The sequence below is a fragment of the Paramormyrops kingsleyae genome, chromosome 18 (genome assembly GCF_048594095.1).
Source record: "Paramormyrops kingsleyae isolate MSU_618 chromosome 18, PKINGS_0.4, whole genome shotgun sequence".
Classification (NCBI taxonomy): Eukaryota; Metazoa; Chordata; class Actinopteri; order Osteoglossiformes; family Mormyridae; genus Paramormyrops; species Paramormyrops kingsleyae.
The window spans coordinates 6,636,003-6,660,746 of record NC_132814.1 but is presented as its reverse complement, the minus strand read 5'-3'; the positions used below and the strand labels follow the sequence as shown (position 1 = coordinate 6,660,746).

The window sequence follows — 24,744 nt, the reverse complement described above, 5'->3', positions numbered from 1 at the left end:
CAAAGACAGATTTTAAAAAATATTAGTTCTAGTGTATATTCGTGAAATTCTGGAAAGCCCTAAAATTTCTACACCACTGATTTACACCATGAATTTCAGACAGGCCTACAGACGAGACATTAAGAGCACTTCTATAGCTAAACTTCATTAAGAGTTCAGGTATTGATGTAACCATACCGTAAAATTAAACTGTCTTCAGTGATATTTATTGATTTTCAGATCTGTGACGAGGAGACAGCGAGTTAAAAACAGCAGCCAGCATTAGTGCGTTATTAAGACACAGGTCTAAGAGCTTGAATAGTCAAAACGAAATCCAGTCCAAGATCAATGTCAATAAAAAACAAAACAACAATAAACAAACCAGAAGATACATTATTAACAGCGTAGTTTCCTGCTCCTGTGAGGCTCATGTTTATTCTAGCAAAATCTGAGCAAACTGGCTTTTACTGAGATATTGGCTAAATCTCCGTGACATTAAATGGCAGTTACATGTGGACACCAATCCATGCATACATGTGGGCGATTCTGTGCTGGCACTGCAAAGCTCAGTGTCTGGCGCGAACATGCCCGTACCTACCACTGGGGTCACCGAGGTCAAGTCCTCAGTATTTATAATACAACTGCAATTACTACGGCCCATTACAGGGCACAACTATAGGTAATGCTAACACTTATCACCTCAGTATTTAAAAACTCCTGGGTACAGCCTTGGGCGTGAACCATCCAAGATAAAGAGAAATAAGTTTGCCAAGTCAGTGCCAACTCAGAAGACGAACTTCGACTGGCACTGGTTGCACCATTATAAGAACTTTTATGTATAAACACAACTTTTACCTGAGGGGGCTGTAATATGTCAGTTCGATCCTCTTCACAGGGCTCACCTGGACTCTTCCTCATAGTCTGGTCCACTGGCAGAGTATCATTGTAAGACGTGACGAACTTGAAGTCACTGGTGCGCGAGCCCGTTGTCAGGTACGTGTCATAATTATAAGAGCTGCTCAGAGTTCCCGCTCCCTCCATGTCTGCGTAGTTGGGCGGCAAATACGCACTGGGAATGGCGACTGCGCCGTCAAACAGCATCCGAGGTTTCCTCCTGTGACATAACCTCACGGCCACAACGAGAATGATGAAGGTGAGGAAAAAGGTGGACACGGAAACAAGGGCGATGATCAAATATGTGGTCAATTTTGAACTGGGCTCTTCATAAGAGGCATTTTTAACCTCTGGAAGGTCAGACAAATTATCTGAAATTACTAAATATACTGTACAAGTCGCAGAAAGAGACGGATGTCCGTTGTCCTTCACCAAAATAACAAGGTTCTGCTTCATACTGTCAGTACCAACAATGTCCCGCTGAGCCCTGATCTCTCCGCTATATTGTCCGATACTGAAAAGTCCCGGATCGGTGGATTTGACGATCTGATATGACAGCCACGCGTTCTGGCCAGAGTCAGCATCCACGGCGATCACCTTGGAAACCAGGGAGCCCGCTGGAGCAGCTCTGGGGACCATCTCAGTCATGATGGAGCTCCCTGCAGGAGCCGGGTATAATATCAGCGGGGAGTTATCATTCTGGTCTGTTATGTGGACGCTCACAGTCACGTTGCTGCTGAGCGGAGGCGAACCATTGTCTCTGGCTACAACCTGGGCTTTGAAGCTTCTGAACTGCTCGTAATCAAATGATCTCACAGCATGGATCACCCCCGTGTCTCCGTTAATGGATAAATACGAGGACACCGGAACCCCATTAACCTCACTGGGGAACAGGGAATAGAAGACTGTGCCGTTCTGTCTCCAGTCCGGGTCTCTTGCCGTAACAGAGCAAATAGAGGATCCGGGTTTGTTATTTTCAGTCACTTGAGCACTGTAGGATTGCTTGTCAAACACAGGTGAGTTGTCATTAACGTCTGACACCGATAACCGAATTGTCTTCGATGAAGACAACGGTGGAGATCCCTCGTCGGTGGCAGTGATTGTTATATTGTAATCTGTCACTACCTCACGATCCAGCTCGCTGGTTGTTACCAACGAATAATAATTTTTAATTGACGGTAATAGTTTAAATGGAACATTTTGCTGAATTGAGCAGCGAATATTTTTATTTTCTTCAGCGTCGTTATCTTGCACATTAATAATACCCACTTCAGTACCGGGTGAGGCGTTTTCGGGAACGGGGTTGTTCAGTGACTTAAGAAATATTATCGGCGCGTTGTCATTCACATCGGTAATTTCGATTTTAACTTTAGTATTTGCTGCCAAACCTGATCCGTCTCTAGCCAGAATTTGCAATTCATAGTGGCATTCTTCTTCAAAATCAACATCCCCAATTGTTTTAATATCCCCAGTTTTCTTGTTGATTGTAAATAATCTCATGATTTTATCTGAAACACGGCCGAAATCATACGTCACTTCTCCGTTCGGTCCCTCGTCTGCATCCGTAGCACTAACTGTAACCACTACAAAATCTAACGGTGAGTTTTCAGGCAGACTGACTTTATACACAGCTTGGCTAAACACGGGTATATTATCGTTAGCATCCAGCACAGTGACGTGTATTACTGCTGTACCTGATCTCTGCGGAGTCCCACCGTCACTGGCGGTCAGTAATAGTGTAATCTCTTGCTGTTGTTCACGATCCAGCTCTTTTTCTAATACCAGCTCAGCGTATTTTCCTCCATCTGCATTTGTATTGACAATCAACACAAAATTATCATTGTTTTGCAAAGTATACGTTTCAACTGCGTTTTTCCCGATATCTGAGTCATGCGCCTCATCCAAGAGAAAACGGGCGCCTTTTAAAACCGATTCTGTTATCTCTAGTTCAGTACGATCATTTGTAAATCGAGGTGAATTGTCGTTTATGTCCTCAATTTGTATTACTATACGATGCATTTCCAGAGGAGTTTCAAGTATCAGCTCGTATTTTAAAGTGCACGAGACTCTCGATCCACAAAGCTCCTCTCTGTCTATTCTCTCTGCTACAGTCAGATCGCCGGTGCTCAGATTTATGTCACAAAAGCCTCTGCTGGTCCTGTCGGCGTCTAAACGGGCTTTTCGATCGGATAGTCTTTTAACATCGAGCCCAAGGTCCTTAGCTATATTCCCAATGACAGAACCACGTCTCATCTCCTCCGGGATAGAATAGCTCATGTCTCCACGGCTGCTATGAAACGTCAATATGAATAAAATCCACAAATGGATAGAGGCATTTACCGTGAATCCTTTGTGTCCCATTTCCAATGTGAAGTATCACTTTCTCTCTTTCAGTCCAAAACAATGAAGAATATGATATTAAGAACAGAAAACAAAAACGCCTTATCTTCTTTAAAATCGTTAAAACAGTGAAATTTGTTAATATGGCTGTCACTGTTTCTCAGAAACACCAGGAGCTTCTACTTAAATATTAGTATAGTGGGTGGGGAAAATTGACGTAAATTGCCTCTCTGGTGAACAGCGACACTGTGAGTGTTGTTCGGGAAGTGCAGAATTAAGATCACTGTAGAGTCATTACCCCTTAAAATCACAAAACTCACTCGTTTGTGACGTTGTTCCCAACTGATTTTCAATTTGCAAATTCTGATCTAATTTTCTTTACCCTGTCAGTCTGAGTTGCCTTTGTTGCCAGTATTCAGTCCTTCTGCGCCTGTTACCCACATGTCTGCGGTGTGGATGATGGGAGATTATGATGATTATTTCAAATATAATATAATATAATATATAATATAAGACTCAGGTCACATTCCTGCTACTCAAATTTAATTAAGAATCCACCAGACAGTCCACATTTTTGCTCCCTCTCAGCTCCGAACACACCTGAGCCAAACAAGTAACCAATCAAGAACACAGAATACCTGGTACAGGTGTGTTGAGAGCCGGGAGAGAGCAGAAATACGGACTGCTGGAGGTCCCTGAGGACTGGGTTGAGAAATATTCAGTTAAAAATAAATCTCTCCATCCATAAAATACAGATTTTCCTTTATTAATGTTGGGACAGTATATCAGAAAAATGCAAATCATAGCTGAAAAAACTGCACAATTTCCACTTTATCTATGGTCTACTGTAGTCCGTATTGTCCAGTAGGGGCTCAAATGCACTGATTTCAAAAACCATCAACATTAGATTAAGTGTGGGCTCTAAATCTTTTAGTTTTACATTTCCGTCGACGCTTTTGTGGAAATTGACATCCAAATGAGGAAAATAAGCACCAATACTGCGAAAACAAATTCTGAGTACATGCATTTGTATCTGGCAAGTTAACTGGACTCTGATAGCGCTTTAAAGCTAAGAGGCATGGAGTGGAGAAATGAAAGCCATCAATGACGTCTTCAAATAAATTCACAAAATTAAATGACACTGTATTCTATTAAATGACACAATAATCACGGCTATGAGGTCATGTTCAGGTGTTTATCCATAACACTCATGGTAAAATATAGGCCTATAATTCCAATTACTTCTGATGTTCATTCAAAAACAGGGATAGTTATTACCTTGAACCAAGCCACTCATGCTGATGAAACCACAAACAGATTTGTAAAAATATTAGTACATGTGTATGTTTGTGGAATTCTGGAAAGCATTAAAATTTCTAAACCACTGAATTCCACCATGAATTCCAGACAGACCTGCAGACCAGACATTAAGAGCACTTCTATAGCTAAACTTCATTAAGGGTTCAGGCATTGACGTAACCATACCGTAAAATTAAACTGTTTATCTTCAGTGATATTTATTAACTTTCAGATCTGTGACAAAGAGACAGCGAGTTAAAAACAGCAGCCAGCATTAGTACGTTATTAAGACACAGGTTTAAGAGCTTGAATATTCAAAACGAAAACCAGTCCAGCTCAATGTCAATAACAAGCAAAACAACAATAAACAAACCAGAAGATACACCATTAACAGCGTAATTTCCTGCTCCTGTGAGGCTCATGTTTATTCCAGCAAAATTTCGACTGGCACCAAATGCATCATTATAAAAACTTCTATGTATAATCACAACTTTTACCTGAGGGGGTTGTAATATGTCAGTTCGATCCTCTTCACAAGGCTCACCTGGACTCTTCGTCACAGTCTGGTCCACTGGCAGAGTGTCATTGTAAGATGTGACGAACTTGAAGTCACTGGTGCGCGAGCCCGTTGTCAGGTACGTGTCATAATTATAAGAGCTGCGCAGAGTTCCCGCTCCCTCCATATCTGCGTAGTTGGGCGGCAAATACGCACTGGGAATGGCGACTGCGCCGTCAAACAGCATCCGAGGTTTCCTCCTGTGACATAACCTCACGGCCACAACGAGAATGATGAAGGTGAGGAAAAAGGTGGACACTGAGACAAGGGCGATGATCAAATATGTGGTCAATTTAGAACTGGACTCCTCATAAGAAGCATTTTTAACCTCTGGAAGGTCAGACAAATTATCTGAAATTATTAAATATACTGTACAAGTCGTAGAAAGAGACGGATGTCCGTTGTCCTTCACCAAAATAACAAGGTTCTGCTTCATACTGTCAGTACCAACAATGTCCCGCTGAGCCCTGATCTCTCCGCTATATTGTCCGATACTGAAAAGTCCCGGATCGGTGGATTTAACGATCTGATATGACAGCCACGCGTTCTGGCCAGAGTCAGCATCCACGGCGATCACCTTGGAAACCAGGGAGCCCGCTGGAGCAGCTCTGGGAACCATCTCAGTCATGATGGAGCTCCCTGCAGGAGCCGGGTATAATATCAGCGGGGAGTTATCATTCTGGTCTGTCATGTGGACGCTCACAGTCACGTTGCTGCTGAGCGGAGGCGAACCATTGTCTCTGGCTACAACTTGGGCTTTGAAGCTTCTGAACTGCTCGTAATCAAATGATCTCACAGCATGGATCACCCCCGTGTCTCCGTTAATCGATAAAAACGAGGACACCGGAACCCCATTAACCTCACTGGGTAACAGGGAATAGAAGACTGTGCCGTTCTGTCTCCAATCCGGATCTCTCGCCGTAACAGAGCAAATAGAGGATCCGGGTTTGTTATTTTCAGTCACTTGAGCGCTGTAGGATTGCTTGTCAAACACAGGTGAGTTGTCATTAACGTCTGACACCGATAACTGAATTGTCTTCGATGAAGACAACGGTGGAGATCCCTCGTCGGTGGCAGTGATTGTTATATTGTAATCTGTCACTACCTCACGATCCAGCTCGCTGGTTGTTACCAATGAATAATAATTTTTAATTGACGGTACTAGTTTAAATGGAACATTTTGCTGAATTGAGCAGCGAATATTTTTATTGTGGCCAGAGTCGTTATCTTGCACATTAATAATACCTACTTCTGTAGCGGGTGACGCGTTTTCAGGAATAGGGTTGTTAAGCGACTTGACAAATATTACCGGCGCGTTGTCATTCTCATCGGTAATTTCAATTATTAACTGAGCATTTGATGACAACCCTGAACCATCTCTTGCCTGTATTTGCATTTCATAATACGACTCCTCCTCATAATCTATGTTCCCAATAACTTTAATTTCCCCAGTGTTTTTGTCCACAGCAAACATTTTCAGCGCTTTGTCGGATAAACTGTGTATTTCATATGTCACTTTTCCGTTGGCTCCCTCGTCTGCATCAGTAGCACTAACTGTGATCAATACCTGGCCTAGAGGTGAATTTTCAGGCAGACTGACTTTATATACAGCTTGACTAAACACGGGTATATTATCGTTAGCATCCAGCACAGTGACATGTATGACTGCTGTACCTGATCTCTGCGGAGTCCCGCCATCGGTGGCCGTTAGTAGTAATGTAATCTCCTGCTGTTGTTCCCGGTCCAGCTCTTTTTCTAACACAAGCTCAGCGTATTTGCTTCCGAACACGTTTGTATGAACATCCAAAATAAAATGATAGAGAGAGATAGAATACCGCTTCTTTCAAAAAGATTTATGACCCAAAGGTCATAAAGGTCACGGGTCAAAAGTTCACTGGATGGGCGGTTCTGGGGCGTGACGTCACCTGGCTGTGACGTTGGGATAGGGGTTTATTTGTATATAGTTTATTTATTTATTATAATTTAATTATGTATTATTATTTAATTATTTATTATTATGTAATTATTATTATTTTAATTTGAGTAGAGTGCTTATGAGTGTGTTGTTTTGTCTGCATCCAGCGGGTGCCGAGCAGGGGGGACTGAGCAGGGGGGTTGGTGCGTTAAGGTCCCAAACACTGGGTCTGAGTGGGGGTGGGTTACCTGATGGAGTGTGAGCGTACGCTGTACCACCGTGGTAAGGTCCGTGGCTTTGGAGAATCTGTAGAAAAGGGCTCTGAGAGAGCGATGCTGTGTCTGTTGCGGTACCGTGGTAAGGTCCCATGGCTTTGGATAATCCGCAAAGGACTCGGAGAGAGCGATGCCGGAGAGCTGAGAGTTGTGCTGCGCGAGACTGAAAGAAATCCTGTGAGAATGACCAAGTTGGAGCTAAGAATGAGAGGAGGAGCTGGGTCTGACGTCCAGTAAAAAAACGCTTAGCAGTAGTTTGACCGTCTGTGTGTGTGTGTATGTGTGTGTGTGTGTGTGAAAGCCGACACCCCCCTGCAGCAGTAGCAGTTTGGCCTTGTGTTTTTCCTCATGCAACCTATGTACATCCCGATAGGTCAAATCCCGGTCAAACTGTAATTTCGGCCACAGATCAAGTTTGACACTTTGTATTTCAGTAAATTTTGTTAAAGTTTTGTCTTTTCCCCCCCGACTCCCCGCCACACATCAAGTTTGACATTTTGTATTTCAGTAAATTTTGTCTTTTCCCCCCGACTCCCCCCCATACCGTCTGCGCAGTTAAAACGTACATCGAAATAGACAACAGATAAAACTTGACAGGACGTATATTTCTCCTTAAATAAATCCTAAAAAGTAAGCAACCGCTGAAATTTTTATTACCTTGATCAGGGTTTCACTCCTTTGGTAAAGAGACACAAGTACCCCCACCCAGTATCATCATCATGGCCTTACCATGCGTGCCACGCCCCCCACCATCAGGCCGTGGAGAATATAGGGAGCTTTTGCGCTTTAGGGCCAACACTGATTTTTTAAGAAACACAGACATGTCTGGCACTATGGAAATGAACGATTCAGCCTCAACACCACCTAAGACTCAGCAGGAGCAGGAGGAGGCTGTTATGCGGCCTCCGGGGGCTCCCAAGAAGAAGACTCCTACGAGGCGTAGACGGGTACTTTTGATGCAGCCGTCTGGAGACCTGAGAGGTACCTGGGAGCTGCCCAACGGGGATAAATTGGTCTGCCTCTTTGACAATGTTGCGGAGGAACTACGCATCTTTCAGGTCACCGGAGATGCCGCAGACCCGGGGAAAGATGACCCGCATCTGGCATGTTTTTCTGAAATGGAATGGGGAAACTTGAAGACTGTTGTTATCCCGTTGATGAAGGAGAGCACCGACCCCGACTTTGAGACAGAGACTGCTAGAATGGAGATGCACTATAGAGATGCTGACACTGGTAAACAACGGAGCACCTTTATGAAGTGGGACGCGACCGGGGAGCTGGACAAGAGAATGCTGAATATATGGCAGCTGCCTAAATGCGACTGTTGTGGAATGAGAATTCCGTTCATGATTTGGATGCGGCTGATTGAAGAAAAGAGCGATTACTTCCAAGCGCTGTTCAAGGAGAGTCGGATACAGTAAGGAGATGCAAAAACCTACGCCCTAAGGATCACCCCCCTCCCCTCACCCTCCGCCTGTATATAACTGGACGCCTTTACAACCCCCTTTCACAAACATCATCATCATCATCATGGCAGCAGCAGCAGCAAATTACAGCGACAAAGTGTTCTCCGACGACGAAAGCGGGGAGAATGAGGCCTTTTCACCCCCTTCACCAGCAGCATCACAGGCCTCTGATGCCGGAGAGCTCCCTCCGACCCCTCCACCGACACCGGCCTCTGTTCCTGGAGAGGTCCCTCCGACCCCCTGCACGCTTCTCTCCAGACCGGCTTTGTGCATAGGGATGCTCAGCTGCATAAAAGCCATGATAGTGGGGCTTTTAGCCTCAGTCATCAGGAAGCATCAGCAGAAAAACTGCTACGGCTGCGAGGTGGATCATCCCAGTCAAAGACAGCACCCTTGCCTGTTTCCCGCCGGCAGGAATTACTTTTACATACACTTTGACTCTGTGCTGAGTGACCTGTGGACCAGCCGGCTGACACCCGCCTTGATTCACGTTCTGACGACCCTGGGCATCCAAGCTTCCATCGGCAGGTTGGAGGGGACCGTGGAAGCTATCCTGTATGATCTACGCGAGGCCCGCGACGGAATGCTGGAAATCACTCGCCTGGAACAGGATCTGTTTGAACAGACCCCCGCGCTTAAGCAGATCCTGGAAGAAGAGTTTCTGAGTCGTTGGGAGGCCCAAGACTAAAACAAAACGCAATTTGTAATGGGGAACGGTATCGGCAGCGTTTTACGGGGGTTTATGTTAAATGTTTTTTTAGAAAAAGTTAGCCCACTGTTGTTGCATGCTATCGATAAAAAGAAAAGCGATTGTCGGGATGATTATACTTGTTGCTGCTTTCATAGACTGATATTTGAGATTGCTCAAGTCGGAGAACATTATCAGCGGGGAATAGTTTTACTTACTCAGCCGATGGCAGAGAGAGAAGGACAATCGTCAGAAAGTCTCATACACGCGTGTCTATCTTGTATTCCCGACGATGAATTTGACTGTAATCACATTTTTATATTTTATGCTTTAATCGTAGATGTAGTTGCCTTTAAATTTCATAATAAGCAGCCTTTCGACGTTAATCAGATGCTTTCTACTCTGCATACATGCATCGCTGAAAAGGCCTCTATACGGACCTTACTGCATGTGACATCGCTAATCTACCTCAACAACTGTCACGGCTGTAACTACCTGTAATTGTGTGCCCTTGTAATAATGTTTTTAAACTATATCTACCTCAACAACTGTCACGGCTGTAACTAATTGTATGCCCTTGTAATAACGTTTTTAAAACTATATCTTTCACTAAATGTGTACCCTTGTAATAGCGTTTTTAAAACTATATCTTTCACAAAGAAAATGTATACCAGCATTTTGAAAATGTATCTTTCACTAAAATGTATGCCCTTGCAATAAAATTGAGTTGAACAACATTGCAATAGTCTTTGTATATACATGTTTGGCAGGGTGGCCGAGTGGTTTAAGGCGTTGGACTTAAGATCCAATGGATCTTAAACATTCGCCCCAGCTAAAACTCTTTTCTAAACTCTACACACAATTTCATTAATGTGTTCACTCACCCCCCCTCCCCAGACAGCTATAAAACGCCGCATCCCTGCTCTCACCCCCCACACTCTCGCTGTGTGAAAAAGCATGTCTGTTGCCAAGACTACAGCTCGTGTCTTGAGCCGTTCGTACTATGACCCCAGCCAGCCGGGGTCATACGGGGGTGTCTCCAGACTGCAGAGAGCCGTGGAGGATGATACTGGGAAAAAAGTGGCTTCTGATGACATCAGAGAGTGGCTGTCTATGCAAGACAGTTATACTTTACATAAGCCGGCTAAAAAGAATTTCCCCAGGAACAGAGTGTTTGTACCGAGAGCCATGTATCAGTGGCAGGCCGATTTATGCGACATGCAAGGGCTGGCCACGTACAACGACGGGTTAAAATACCTCCTTACGGTGATTGATGTTTTTTCTAAAAAGGCCTACGCGCGTGCCATAAGAAACAAGACGGGGGTGGCCGTAACGGAGGCCTTTGATTCTATTTTAACTGAGGGGGGTGTGCCCCTCAAGTTACAGACGGATGCCGGTAAGGAGTTTTTAAATGGGACTTTTCAGAAACTTTTAAAAAGTCATAAAATCACCCATTTCACCACGGGTAGTGAACTTAAAGCTTCAGTCGTAGAGAGATTTAACCGAACGTTAAAAGAGAGGATGTACAGGTACTTTACGGCTAAAAACACTCGACGATACGTGGATGTGTTGGACGATCTAATAAAGGGGTACAACCAGTCATTTCACAGCGCTATTAAAATGAAACCTTCTGAGGTCACGACCGATAATGCTCATCTAGTATTTGATAATCTATACGGTCCTCTGAAGAAGAAGAAAAGCAGACGGCCACGTTTTAAGTTTAACATAGGGGACACTGTGAGAGTCTCCAAGCACAGTCAGATATTTGACAAAAAGTACGAGCAGACATTTACTGACGAGTACTTTGTCATATGCGAACGTGTACCCAGATCCCCGCCGGTGTATAAATTGAGGGACGTGCGCGGTGAAATACTCAAGGGGACATTCTATGAAGCTGAGCTGCAGAAAGTCAAAATATCTCCGAAACGCGCGTTCAAGGTCGAGAAGGTTATAGGCTCAAAGACCGACGAAAAGGGGAAAAAGTGGATTTTAGTACGCTGGCAGGGTTGGCCCTCGAGGTTTGATTCGTGGATACCGCGGTCGGACTTGATACGGATTTAATTTTTAAAAAGAAAAGGGGGAAAAAATGGAGGATCGCCCCTCTTTTTACCTCACGCTACCGTCAAACTCTTGTCTCTCCATCTTCCCCGATAACCAGAGTTCGGATTACACCGTGATGCTCTCGCGACCTATAGAGCTACGGGGGCCTTACGAAGTAGGACTGGCTGAAATCATGTATTGTTACACGTGGCGTAATATTACACACCCCGAAAATACTTTTGAATTGCGGGATACGGAGGTGCAGGCAAGAAGAGACGCCGATCCTCTAGTGGATTTGCCTTACCTGTACCCTCGGAAAATTAAAGTCGGATATTATGAATCCGTTTCACAGATTGTGTCAGAAATCAACGCTTCGTTAAAAAAGTTAGGTACGGAAGTTTTCTTTGCATACAACGAGATTACGCGAAGGGTTAATATAACCGGAAATCAGAAATACAAGATCAAATTTAAACCTACTTTGGCCTACATGCTGGGCTTTGAGCCCGGTGCCTGGTATAACGTAGGAGGTACCATGCCAACCTCACCCTACCCGTCCGACATTCACGCGGGATTCTATAATTTGTACGTCTACTGTAACATTGTGGATCCGCAGCACGTGGGGGAATTTGTAGTGCCGCTCCTGAGAACCGTTAAAATAGACGGTGGGTTCGGCGACGTAGTCACTTTGCCGTTCCACAAGCTGCACTACGTACCGGTGAACAAGCAGAGCCTCCAGAATTTGCATATTGAGATAAAGAACGATCAGAATACTCTGATTAATTTCTCCTACGGAAAAACGATCATCAAGCTGCACTTTCGCCCAGTGCCAAAGATCCCCGTTTAAAAAAAAAAAAGAGAGAAAGCTGAGGGGGGTGGGAGAGCATGGCGTACCACAATTCGCAGAGATTTATTCAGTATTACACCAGTCAGGCGGGACATGGGCTCCCCGGTTTTGCGGGGAGCCCCGTGATGTACGGGCGTGGGTTGGGCTCCATGCTCAGTAGGGCTTTTAGATTCGTTTTACCCTTTCTTAAGCGTGGAGTTGATTTAGCGAAACCTCATTTGAAATCGGCGGCCAAAGGAATAGCTTCGGATCTCGCCAGCTCTGTAATCAGCGGCCGTTTTACAAACACCGGTGACCCCAAGCAGGAAGGCTCTGGTCTGCTGTTGCTATCTCAGAGGGGTAGGAAGAGAGCCCCAGCGCCTTTACCCAGGCAGCACGGTCATAAAAAACCTCGCAGCGGCAGAGCTGTCAGGATTCCCAAGTCTCGACCTTCAAAGAGAAACAGGAAACCCCCCGGGGACATATTTTAAGAGCATAAGGAAGAATGGCTCTAGCTCACCGCCTCTCGGCCGAATGCACCAAATCTGAGCTGGACCTGTTTGCGGCCCCTATGACGCAATTATCCATAGATCAGACCAATTATGTAGAAATCAACCCATTAAATTCCATTACCGATCAGGATGTTTTGGATTTCCTAATACCGGGGTCGGGCAATTTCTATCTGGACCTCAACTCTACACTGCTATATCTAAGGCTCAAGATCGTTAGGGCGGACGGCGCCCCCCTGGTTGACGCTGACCCCTGCGGTATTATACAGTACCCACTAAACTGTATATTCTCTCAGCTGGACGTGAGTCTGAACGACGTCCTGATCAGTTCCTCATCGGCCACGCACCCCTATAGGTCATTCATAGAGACCCTGCTCAATTTTTCTACGGATACGCTAGAGAGTCAGTTTTCGGCAGGGCTCTGGTACAAAGACGGCGGAGCCGACTTGGATAGCGTGGACATCACCCCCCAGGGCCCTAACGTGGGGTTGCAGAAGCGAGCTGCCTTCTGTAGAAACTCTCGGGAATTCTCTCTGATAGGCCCTGTACACGCTGATATTTTTTTCAGCGAACGAATGCTGTTAAACAATGTGGATATACGCTTAAAGTTTGTAAAGGCTAAAAGCGATTTTAGTCTCATGTGTAGAAATGACGCCGATTATGAGCTGAAAATACTGAGGGCCAGCCTGTTTGTGAAAAAAGTGGACGTCTCCCCGGCGGTGTCACTGGGTCACTCGGCCGCTCTCATGAAAGCAAACGCCCTGTACCCTATAAGCAGGGTAGTCGTTAAAAATTACACGCTGCCCGCGCAGTCGCGGGTCTGCCCGCAGGACAATCTTTTCCTGGGCAACTTACCGCGCTACATCGTTTTGGGGATCGTGGACCACGCCGCGTTCGTGGGCACGCGAAACAGAAACCCATTCAGGTTTCAGCATTGTGACCTGGAATTTCTGAGTCTCTCTGTAAACGGTCGACACATACCCAGCAAACCGTTCCAGCCCGATTTTAACGCGAGGCAGTCGGTCAGAGAGTTTTACAACCTTTTCCTGGCTACAAACAGGCATTTAAGGGATTCGGCGCTATGCATTAACCGTGAGGATTTTGAAAACGGATACTCGCTATTTGCTCTCAATCTCTCCCGAGACGACGAGCTGGACGGAGGTGCCCTGTCACCCGTCATCAGCGGCACGTGCCGTCTGGATTTAAGGTTCAGAGCCCCGCTACCTCGAACAATGAGTCTCATCGTCTACGCCTGCTTCGACACCGTGATTGAAATAAACTCCAAGAGACAGGTTTTGGTGGACTTTTAATCATGAACACTCACCAGCTGGAATGCCTTTTACGACCCCTGCTGGGGGATGCTTTTGGAGGTGTGTGGGCTAGCGATTTATTACCCACCAGCGTACAGACGAGGCCCACTTTTCTGGTCGCAAACACGCACGACAGCAATAGAGAGGGTGAACACTGGATCGGGATAATTTTGGAGCCCCAAGAGGGGAAAGCCTCCTTCTTTGATTCTTACGGTTATCCCCCCGATTCCCCTTACTATCCTAAAAGTTTTATGCGCTTCTTGGGGAGGCACGCTAGCGAAATAAGGTATAATACGCGTCAAGTTCAACACGACTTTTCCTCCACGTGCGGGGCCCACGTCTCCTTTTTCCTCTACCACCGCTTCAAGGGACTTTCATTTCAAGAGACTATGATGCTGTACTCTGATGACTTGAGGAAAAACGACGCTCTAGTGTCCAAGTTTATCAAGAAATATTCAAACTGTATTAGCCGTGTTAATGCCGATAAACTTTCAAAGCCGCAAAATGTATGTTCCTTAAAACTATTTAAAGATTGTTATAGTTGTTAGATTATTGTAGAGAAAAATAAAAAAAAACACCGTGACACCATTTATTCAATAAAATCAACATTTTATTAACCATATTTTTTCGTTGTTACAGGCGTCTTTTTTTTTCCCCACATGCATAAAACACTTAATCGCTGTAATCTATCCACGGAGAATAAGGGGTACCCTTTAAAGGCCATAAACGATATTCAGGGGAGGAATCACGCGGTGTGTGAGGGGTACCCACAAGCGGAGAGTCGTCCGTACTAAATTTTGCACGTCTCTTGCGCTTCTTTTTCGCAGGAGGGGGCGAGGAGGGTGGCGCGGGACCCCTCGCCGTGGCGTTTCCAGCGCCGTAATCTTTAAGATGGCTTAGGGCTTTCCTAGCTTGAATGTTACCGACGGTCGTGAGGGGGATGTTTAATTCGGATATTACGTTTAAAAAGGGTTCCCAGCCTTTAGGATATCCGACGGCCTGGGATTTCGGCTGGGATAAAGTTTTCATCAAATCCAAAATATGGGAACCTTTAATGGGACTATCTCTGATGATGAGTTCACCCGACTGGGTCCAACGTACTGCCCCGTCGGAATCGAGCAGTTTCTGCATGATGTACCCCACGTTCTTTCTAGCCCTGGGCGCCACTTGCTGGACAACTTCCTGTACAGATTTGTCCCTAGTCGCGCCGCCGGGCTGTCTCTCCTCCTCCTCCTCCTCCCCCGGCACATCTCTCTTTTCCTCATCCGTTTTTTCTTTCCGCTCGGTAAGGATAATTTCTCGCCCCTGATTTTCCTCTTTTCGGACTAAATTCAGATACCTCTGTAGCAATTGGTTGTATCTCTTTACTTTTTCGTGCGAGTTCATACCCGGCTGATTTAATAAACCGTGCATCTGGGTTTCAAGTTCACCCAGGGCCGATTCCCCGATGGTGGTGGTATGCGGGGTCGCCCTCTGGGTCAGCATACGGAGTTGTTGGGGGCTCAACAGGAACATTTTTTTTACCTCGCTCATGCCGGTGGTGGAAAAAACAAACACACAAAAGCTAGTTAGCCGTCTTACTGGTGAACAGGCTTGTGATGAATGGCAGAGCCACTGACAGCAGCGGTAACAAAAATCCTCCTTTCTGAAGCACGGCCTTGCGTTTCCTCGCGACGCTGTTTTTCTTACAGGCGAAAAGCTTAATCAGCCTTTTCTGCTTCTTAAGCTTGTTAAATTGAGCTACGGATAAAGGTATACGGCCTCTTATAAGATTGAGACAGATTTCGGAGAGAGCCAAAATTATGTTATTAGATGGGTCCGAAAGAATCTTTTTACGTTTCACCCCCCTCATCCTCTGTAAAACTTTAAGGGTCGGCAGTTGTTTCCTGAGATGCTCGGACATGGCTCAGTAATGTTAAATCAAGCAATCAATGGCTCGCTGGTAGAAAGAGGACGGGAAGCGTCCCCGGTAATAAACCGGTCCTGAGTCGGAACTCTTCTGGGCACGTGGCTCTTAAATCGACCAATAAATACCCGTGCGCGGGTCGAGTGGCCTCTTCATAGGCATCTAGAAAAAACTTTTTCTGCCAAGGAAACATTTGCTGAGCTAAAACTTTGATTTGCATTCTGTCCCGCACATTCTTAAACAGACAATAATAAGTAGTATTTAGGCCTATAGTCCTACTGTACTTGCCCTGGTGAAATACGTTCTGCACTAGGTATATGACCGAGATTTGACGGTGATGTCTGAATCTCGTGAACGCTTCTGCCACGAGTTTATTTTCGGACGCGCTGTCCATCAAATCATCGATGATTATCAAGGAGCCGGAGGGGAAACGCTCCTCATCTTCCCAGCTTTTAGGCAGCCCTTGTATAAATTCAATTTCGCTGATCCGATCACGCAATTCATCATAAAGCGGCTGATGGGAAGCGTAACACCACACAATTTTTTTAACGGGTCCCCCTATGAAACAGTGACTCTGATTTAACAGCAATTCTTTAGTAAAATAGGTTTTCCCCGAAGAACTCGCCCCGGCGATTATCGCCGTAAACGGCAATTCTAAACGGTGATCAAAGTCGACCTCTCTCACGTCTCTACCCATCATCTTCCAAAAAAACACTGATGAAACGGTAAACACTACCCTATTGTTTTAAATCCTTTCCACACACACACACATACACACACACACACACACACAAACCCAAAATGCGTGTATAAAAGTTTTTATAAAATCTTGTGATAAAATGTACAAAACATTTTCGTACACAACTTACATTTTAAAACAAATGAACATCTTTGAAAAAAACAACTTTAAAAAACATCTTACTTTCATGATACATTTTAAAAAACTTTCACTTTAAAACATCTTACTTTCATGATACATTTTAAAAAAACATCTTTAGAAAAACTTTCATTTTAAAAAAACATCTTTGGAAAAACTTTTAAAACATCTTACTATGAACATTTTAAAAAAACATCTTTGGAAAAACTTTTAAAACATCATACTATGAACATTTTTCATTTTAAAACAAATGAACATCTTTGGAAAAGCTTTTCATTTTAAAACATCTTTGAACATTTTACATTTCAGTAACCAAAAGGCAGAGTTTCCCCGCTAGTCAACAATCTGCGTTTGTCGTAGACGACCCTGACCTTTTTGTCTAGAGGCCTATTAAACAGTCGAAAACTTTTCATGTCGCGTTCGATTTTGTTGTAGTGCGTCATTATAGGGGGATCATTCCTACATCCACCGATGTAGTTTTCAATCAATCCAATCATACTGTCAAGGTTTACCTTTTGACAGGCTTCATAATTTAGAGTTATACCCTTACATTTCAACTGTGTTTTCCCGTTGTTGAGTCGGTAACAGTAACTTTTTGGTCCCAGCGCACCCCACGAAGCAATGTATTCGTCGGGGGCTAATTCGGACGTGAGCTCCCCCAGGTAATTGCCTAAGGTCGGCTCATATTCACCCGGCCTGCTTATGTACACGATGCTGTCTGTGTCGTGATACAGCACCCTACGCCCCAATTTTTCCAGTTCTTTGTAAAGCGTCAGCCGCCCCCACGCGGTAGTTTGACACGCTATGAATATGTTGGTCTTTCCCGGCGGCACTTTGTAGGAAGACCTGTATCGCCAGCGGATGAGGGCGACCTCGTCGTTGACAAACGCGAAGCTGGAAATGTCGTACAGCTCCGAGCATAAAAAATTAAAAAACTCCCCCGGGTCAGACACTATACATGTCTGGAGCATGTTGTTCCTCTGCGCCAGTTTACCCCACAGAGAGTTAAGCAGAAGCTTGGCCACCTGCCTCTTGCCACCGTTAGACACGATCTTATCGGGCTCCAATTGGATCCCCTCGCGCTCGAGATAGTTTTCAATGTAGTCCCTGCGACCCGCGTCATCGGTCGCGTCGTCGGGGTAGCCCGAAGCCTGCTGCTTCACTTTGAGAAAGGTTTTAATGTATTCTCTAAACAGGTCGCCGCTGGTCTGGGGAAAATGCCACACTTCGTGCACCTTCACGACAGTATAGCCCCTGTCTAAAGCCTGATTGAGCTCCGCAGAGACCCACACGCCGGTCAGCGCACGCTCTGCGTCAGAATGACCACAGCTCCCCTCTTGCCTGTTGTCGATCGCGCACGTCCTGCACAGTGTAAACACGAGTTTCCCATTTGGCAGTCTGCTGGGTAGGACGGGGAAAAACAGCTCGCGCGGGGTGTTCACAGTGGCTTTGATCAGGCCAAAGTATTCATTCAGAGGTTTAAAATTTGAATGAATGATTTCCGGGTGCCCCACGGGGAATTCACATTTAGCCAGAGTGTACGGGTACAGCGACGTGAAATCCACGTAGTGGACGCGCTCTTCCCCCGTGACGTCGTAACGCAGGCGAATCGCCGACGTCCGACCCCCAAACAGCGCTTCTCGCGGCCTAAGGGGGTCAGGGGGCTGAAAGTCTGACAGGAAACTCTGCACTTGTGGGTCGTGAGTTTTAGCGTGAGCCCATTCGTGTTCCCAGATGGATTCTACGTTCATATTAAACTCTTGGCGCAACACCTCGAGTTTTTCCCTTGTTTTAACGTACAGGGCACCGAAGCTCTCGCGGGTCAGGGGGCAGACATCGTGTTCATTGTTGCACTTTGGACAGCCGTGAAACTGGCAGCCTAGAAACTCGAAAGCCCATTTCTCTCCCTCTATCTCAGCGTATCCGTCTAGGTGAAAGCGCCCCACGCGCACTTCACCCCCGCGCAGCGCGTGTCGAATTTCTATGCCGCGCGTGCGGCCCACGAATTCCAGCCACTGGATCGAGACGTTGGAATAACTTTTGTATTGCCTCCTGTAATCCCAGACGTCCGGGATCGCGATCGTATCTCTGGGCAGGAAATTTGTCCTGTAAACCAGCAACGCGGCCGAAGCGATGGTCGCCGTGGAGAAGGGGTCGCAACCCGTGAGCGTTTCAAACTCCTGCAGGAAGCGCAAGCAGCCCTCTCTCAGAATCTCCACGTCGTTCTTACAGTAAGCGATCATCTCTTTGTGAAAATTAAAGGTCTGGTGCTTTACACCGTCGTACCATTGATAAAACTTGTCGCGTTCTTTGCAGGGCATTTGCTCGGGCCCATACTGATCGGGAGGAGGGTAGGGCCCCACGTAACTAAACTTTTCCATGTCTGTGAAATGATGCGGAAAATAGCCTTTTCGCATCTGAGTCGAGCACCCCATTGCATCGGGGATTTTTCTCAACGGCATGCTTAGAAAGCAGTGACTGTCGATGTACCTTTGCTCAAACACGCTGTCCAGGATGAGAATGATTTTATTCCCCTGTGACACCACACGCGGTTCCACTCCTTCCTTCACCATAGCGTTCAGTATTATGTAATTATCAAACGCCTTTCCATAGTGACTAATGAAACACGTCCCTGTATAGTAGGGCGTCCTGAAATGTCTGAGAAAGTGCAGCGCGCAGTCTGGCCCCTCGGCGGTCATTGTGTCATTCTGATCGGAGATGGCGCACACGTAAACCGGGATATGGGTACCCGAGCTCTGGGATGTTTCAAAGTCAAAAAACACATATTTGGGGGGCTTTTTACTGCCCTCGCCGCTTTGGGCGACCGCTTTCCCTTTGTTAGATTTCTCGATTGGATTTAAATAGCAGAGATGTGGGGTGGATATGTCTGATTCTGCTGACTGCAACTTAGCGTCGCATATATTACATTTTACTGTTTTACACGAGTGCGGTTTTGGGTTCTCGGGACTTTGGTAGTAGTTGAGCCCGCAAGCTTTGCATTTTTTGAACTTGTCACAGGGGCTAGCAATCTCACCCCTAATGGGGCAGACCCTCGGCGTACGGTGACGCTCGAAGCACATGTTATTTAAGCATCTGAGATTACACCGCTCACACACTATCCCCGGTGTGATTTCACCTTCTTTACAATTAGTCTGACAGACGCTGCAAAATTTTCTACAGCGATGAGAATGAGGCGAGTCGTACCCTTTGAAACAGCTAGTGCAAACGTAGCCGGCCCCTAAGAAGCCCTTGGCGCTTTTAATGCCGTAAAAATGCTCCTTGTGTAAAAAGAAATACACCACCCGTCTATCGTCGGTAGGTGTGGGTGTCTGGTAAATTTGGAGATTGTTTGAATAATGTTGTTGATAATACACCACTGCTTTGCAATCAATGATTTTCTCAAAATTGATAATGTCATTCAAAGCGACTGCGTAGTCGGGGGTGAAACCCGCTTTCTCCTGTAACTCCAGGCCGAGCTTTTCACCCTCGGCGTCAGTGAGGTTTCCGTGGAGCATATGCGCCAAGTTTATAGCGAAACACGCTCTGCTGTCGTTTTGTTTAATAATAAACATGTGTTTGGCTTTTTTAGAAATTATTTCTGAAGCTAACATGGTCTGTAGTTTACGTTTGTTTCCACCGCCGCGTGGGATATTTATTACGTCTACTATTACTTCTAGGTTGGAATCGTTTAAAATCTCTTGATTAGACTGAACCAGGCGATCCAACAATTGCTGGAAATCTGTCAGCTCCCCTTCCCCATACCGTACAATTTGCGACAACTCGTCGTTTAAAAAGTCACCGCGCAGGGTGACCTGAATATAAGCTCCCCATGCGGCGTAAGGTATCGCCTCATTCACAATATTTTGAAACCCCTCGATTACATTTTCATAGTACTCGCGGAAATTGGCTTCGTTTCTAGGTCGCGGAATATTTAGAATCCGCCTAATCTGTACATTATTGAATCTGCGGCGATGCACGACCCCGTCAGGCTGGTGATCCAAGTCACCACCGCCACCGTCCTGTTCAACATTTTCAAATTGCCCCAGTCCCAAGTCATTTTCAATCTCCTCGGCATCGAGAAGAAATTCTACGTCTGACAAGACTTCCCACAATTCAGAATCCGCGGGGGACCACGCGACCTCGTCGTCGGGCAGCACCGCTTCTGCTTCAGAGCCCCTTTCATTTAACATGCTTATTAATGTCTCTAAGGACGGTAGGAAACAGGGCTCTTGGACCCTGGATTCACCAGATGCCGCGGGTGGCGAGTCGTGTTGATAAACCGCATCATTTTCATCATTATTAGCGTTGTTGATGATGTCTATTTCATTTAATAACGCTTCGGGTATAGGCGCTGGTGGTGGTGGTGCTGACGAGTCGTGTTGATAAACCGCATCATTTTCATCATTATTACCGTTGTTGATGTTGTCCATTTCATTTAATAGCGCTTCGGGTAGAGGAGGGGGTGTTGCTCCGTCCATATCTGCTGATTCAGGTCTTGCGTAGATTTTCTCTTGACCGGTCCGCGCCGTCTCTCTTGTACATAGAAAACAGGGAATACCTATTATTAGAATAAGTTATTTTTAATGTATAGCGTTTATCATATGTATAAAAGAAATAATATACTCACTATATGGAGTTTTCTAACCGCAGCGTCTCCCGTAGAGAAAAAAACAAACCCAAAATAGCTGAATCTCTAAAAATAAAATAATTATTTTAAGTTATTTTATTGTATGGTGTTTATCATAAAACACGCATAAAAGAAATAATATACTCACTCTATGCAGGTCCCGAGTAGTTTTCTCTTTCCAGTAGGGCAAGGCCTTGATGATGATACTGGGTGTGGGGTACTTGTGTCTCTTTACCAAAGGAGTGAAACCCTTCTCGGCATACTAAAAATTTCTGTGGTTGGTTACTTTTTAGGATTCTTTAAGGAGAAATATACGTCCTGTCAAGTTTTATCTGTTGTCTATTTCGATGTACGTTTTAACTGCGTAGACGGTATGGGGGGAGTCGGGGGGAAAAGACAAAATTTACTGAAATACAAAATGTCAAACTTGATGTGTGGCGGGGAGTCGGGGGGAAAAGACAAAACTTTAACAAAATTTACTGAAATACAAAGTGTCAAACTTGATCTGTGCCCCAAATTACAGTTTGACCGGGATTTGACCTATCGGGATGTACATAGGTTGCATGAGGAAAAACACAAGGCCAAACTGCTACTGCTGCAGGGGGGTGTCGGCTTTCACACACACACACACACACACACACAGATGGTCAAACTACTGCTAAGCGTTTTTTACTGGACGTCAGACCCAGCTCCTCCTCTCATTCTTAGCTCCAACTTGGTCATTCTCACAGGATTTCTTTCAGTCTCGCGCAGCACAACTCTCAGCTCTCCGGCATCGCTCTCTCCGAGTCCTTTGCGGATTATCCAAAGCCACGGGACCTTACCACGGTACCGCACCAGACACAGCATCGCTCTCTCAGAGCCCTTTTCTACAGATTCTCCAAAGCCACGGACCTTACCACGGTGGTACAGCGTACGCTCACACTCCATCAGGTAACCCACCCCCACTCAGACCCAGTGTTTGAGACCTTAACGCAACAACCCCCCCCTGCTCAGTCCCCTGCTCGGCACCCGGTGGATGCAGACAAAACAACACACTCATAAGCACTCTACTCAAATTAAAATAATAATAATTACATTATAATAAATAATTAAATTATAATAAATAATTAAATTATAATAATTATAATAAATAAATAAACTATATACAAATAAACCCCTATCCCAACGTCACAGCCAGGTGACGTCACGCCCCAGAACCGCCCATCCAGTGAACTTTTGACCCGTGACCTTTATGACCTTTGGGTCATAAATCTTTTTGAAAGAAGCGGTATTCTATCTCTCTCTAATGATCATTATTTTCTAACAAATACTGCTGAACGGAGTTCTGTTTGATATCAAGGTCAAAAGCCTGAGGTAAAAGAAACCGAGAATCTTTGTCTGCCATTTCTTGTATTTCCAGTTTAATCCGATCATTATGAAAACGTGGAGAATTGTCGTTCACGTCCTGAATTTGTACTGCGATACGATGTAGCTCCAGTGGATTCTCAAGGATCAGCTCGTATTTTAACGTGCATGAAACTCTCGGCCCACAAAGCTCCTCTCTGTCTATTCTGTCCGCCACAATCAAATCGCCGGTGCTCAGATTTATGTCAGAAAAGCTTCTGCTGGTCCTGTCGGCATCTAAACGAGCTTTTCGATCGGATAGTCTTTTAACATCGAGCCCAAGATCCTTGGCTATATTTCCAATGACAGATCCACGTTTCGTTTCCTCCGATATGGAATAGCTTATATCTCCGTGACTGGTATGAAACATGAAAATGACAATTACCCACCGGCAGAGAACAATTTTTGCCTTGATCCCTTTGTGTCTCATCTTCAGTATGAAATGGTGAAATGAAGGTTCCTGATTTTAACCATATGATTTTTAATCCGTATAGCCCAAATCGTTGCAGATTGTCTCAGCTGTTTTAAAATGGTTTACTAAAGGCTTAACAGCAGTTTAGTTCGTCTCATTCTCCGGTCCAAACACACATAGACTTTTCTGCTGCGAATATTACGACACTGGGTGGAGCAAACAATTTGGTCCTCCTCAAGTAGTGAACAGCGACGCTTTGAGTCTTTTTAAAAACTGCAGCACGTTGTTTAGGGCTAAATCAATGTTACGTTTGTCTGGTAGAAGATTTATTGGTACTAATACAGACAGATTTATTAAGTTTAATGTTACAAAGCTAAATAAAAACACACACAGGAAGCCTAGAAGCACATTTTCCTAGAGGTTACATTATTTCATACAATTTTCTCACATGTGCAAGAAACTGCATCTCACTGGAAACTGCATCTCACTGGAAAATTTTCTCTTCATTTCAAGGACACTTCATCATGTTTGCTGACTTAGAAGGCACTTAATGACTTTTTTGCCTATATTGACATCTTAGCGCATTGTAAGGGCACATTATTCAGCACGAGAACTCGCATGAGAGAACTGCTTACGCTAGTGGCCAAAATTGTGGGAAAACTTCCAATTTTAAGAGATTGCAGAACTCTATTCAACTGTTGTTCCAGTTACTTATTTAATCATCCAATGCATGATATTTGTAACATTATTTGATTGTTTATAAACTGTAAAAGAGTGTCATTTACAAAAAAAGGGGGACGCCGATTCTCTCCCGGTGGTAACCTTTACAGAGTGTCCGATCAGAACACTGGGTTTGTTTGCCTACTTATGGCAGGTTATTCTATAGTTGGATAGTAGCGCATTAACACAGCACCCACAAAGCAGTCCGGATACTTGTTGGGGGATTATGCAATTGTGGTTTACTGAAACAGAAATAAAAACATAGGAATCAACATATAGCCTAACTACCGCTCACAGGTAACATAGTTTTACAAACATTAAACAAATAACCTATAGATATTAAATTATATTAACCATTTGCATTACAAAACACAAATGAACATACAATACTCTTAAACTGAGCGGCATTAACACAGCAAAACGCGAACTGCGATCAGTGCGATATGTTTATTTTAAATTACAAACGCATAAAACAATAAACATTTGCTCCGGTTACAAAGCATAGTTGCGGTACGAATGAACTCAGCAAGCACGCACAACTACACCATAAACCCAACAAAACTTTGCAAAACTACGTTGAACTCTGCATCCAGCCTAAAGGAAAGCAAAGAAGAGAAAAAAAACCCAACGTGGGGTCCTGCGTGACGCCTCCAATGGCCGAAATAATGCCCGCTCAAAACACTGCACAATTAAACAAACCGCTCACTTAACAGCGTTTTCTA

At 44.9% G+C, this 24,744-nt stretch overlaps 3 protein-coding genes across 4 annotated transcripts in view; all 3 read right to left on the bottom strand.

The window, feature by feature from the left end:
* The window catches only part of LOC111836071 (protocadherin gamma-A11-like), a 187,780-nt gene extending 184,395 nt beyond the window's left edge, over window positions 1-3,385 (bottom strand). For both annotated transcript variants that reach the window (XM_072701954.1, XM_072701973.1), the window contains exon 1: window positions 835-3,385. In XM_072701954.1, the coding sequence (XP_072558055.1) occupies window positions 835-3,234 (2,400 nt within the window). In that variant the 5' untranslated portion in view covers window positions 3,235-3,385. The remainder of the gene's footprint in view (window positions 1-834) is intronic.
* Window positions 3,386-4,399: 1,014 nt separating this feature from the next.
* LOC140579438 (protocadherin gamma-A11-like) lies at window positions 4,400-6,689 on the bottom strand. The gene has a single exon (XM_072702008.1). The coding sequence runs from the start codon at window positions 6,540-6,542 to the stop codon at window positions 4,827-4,829; it is 1,716 nt and encodes a 571-aa protein (XP_072558109.1). The 5' UTR covers window positions 6,543-6,689; the 3' UTR covers window positions 4,400-4,826.
* A 16,100-nt stretch (window positions 6,690-22,789) lies between these two features.
* On the bottom strand, window positions 22,790-23,498 carry LOC111834673 (protocadherin gamma-C3-like). The gene has a single exon (XM_023794236.2). The coding sequence runs from the start codon at window positions 23,318-23,320 to the stop codon at window positions 22,790-22,792; it is 531 nt and encodes a 176-aa protein (XP_023650004.2). The 5' UTR covers window positions 23,321-23,498.
* Between the last annotated feature and the right edge of the window lie 1,246 nt (window positions 23,499-24,744).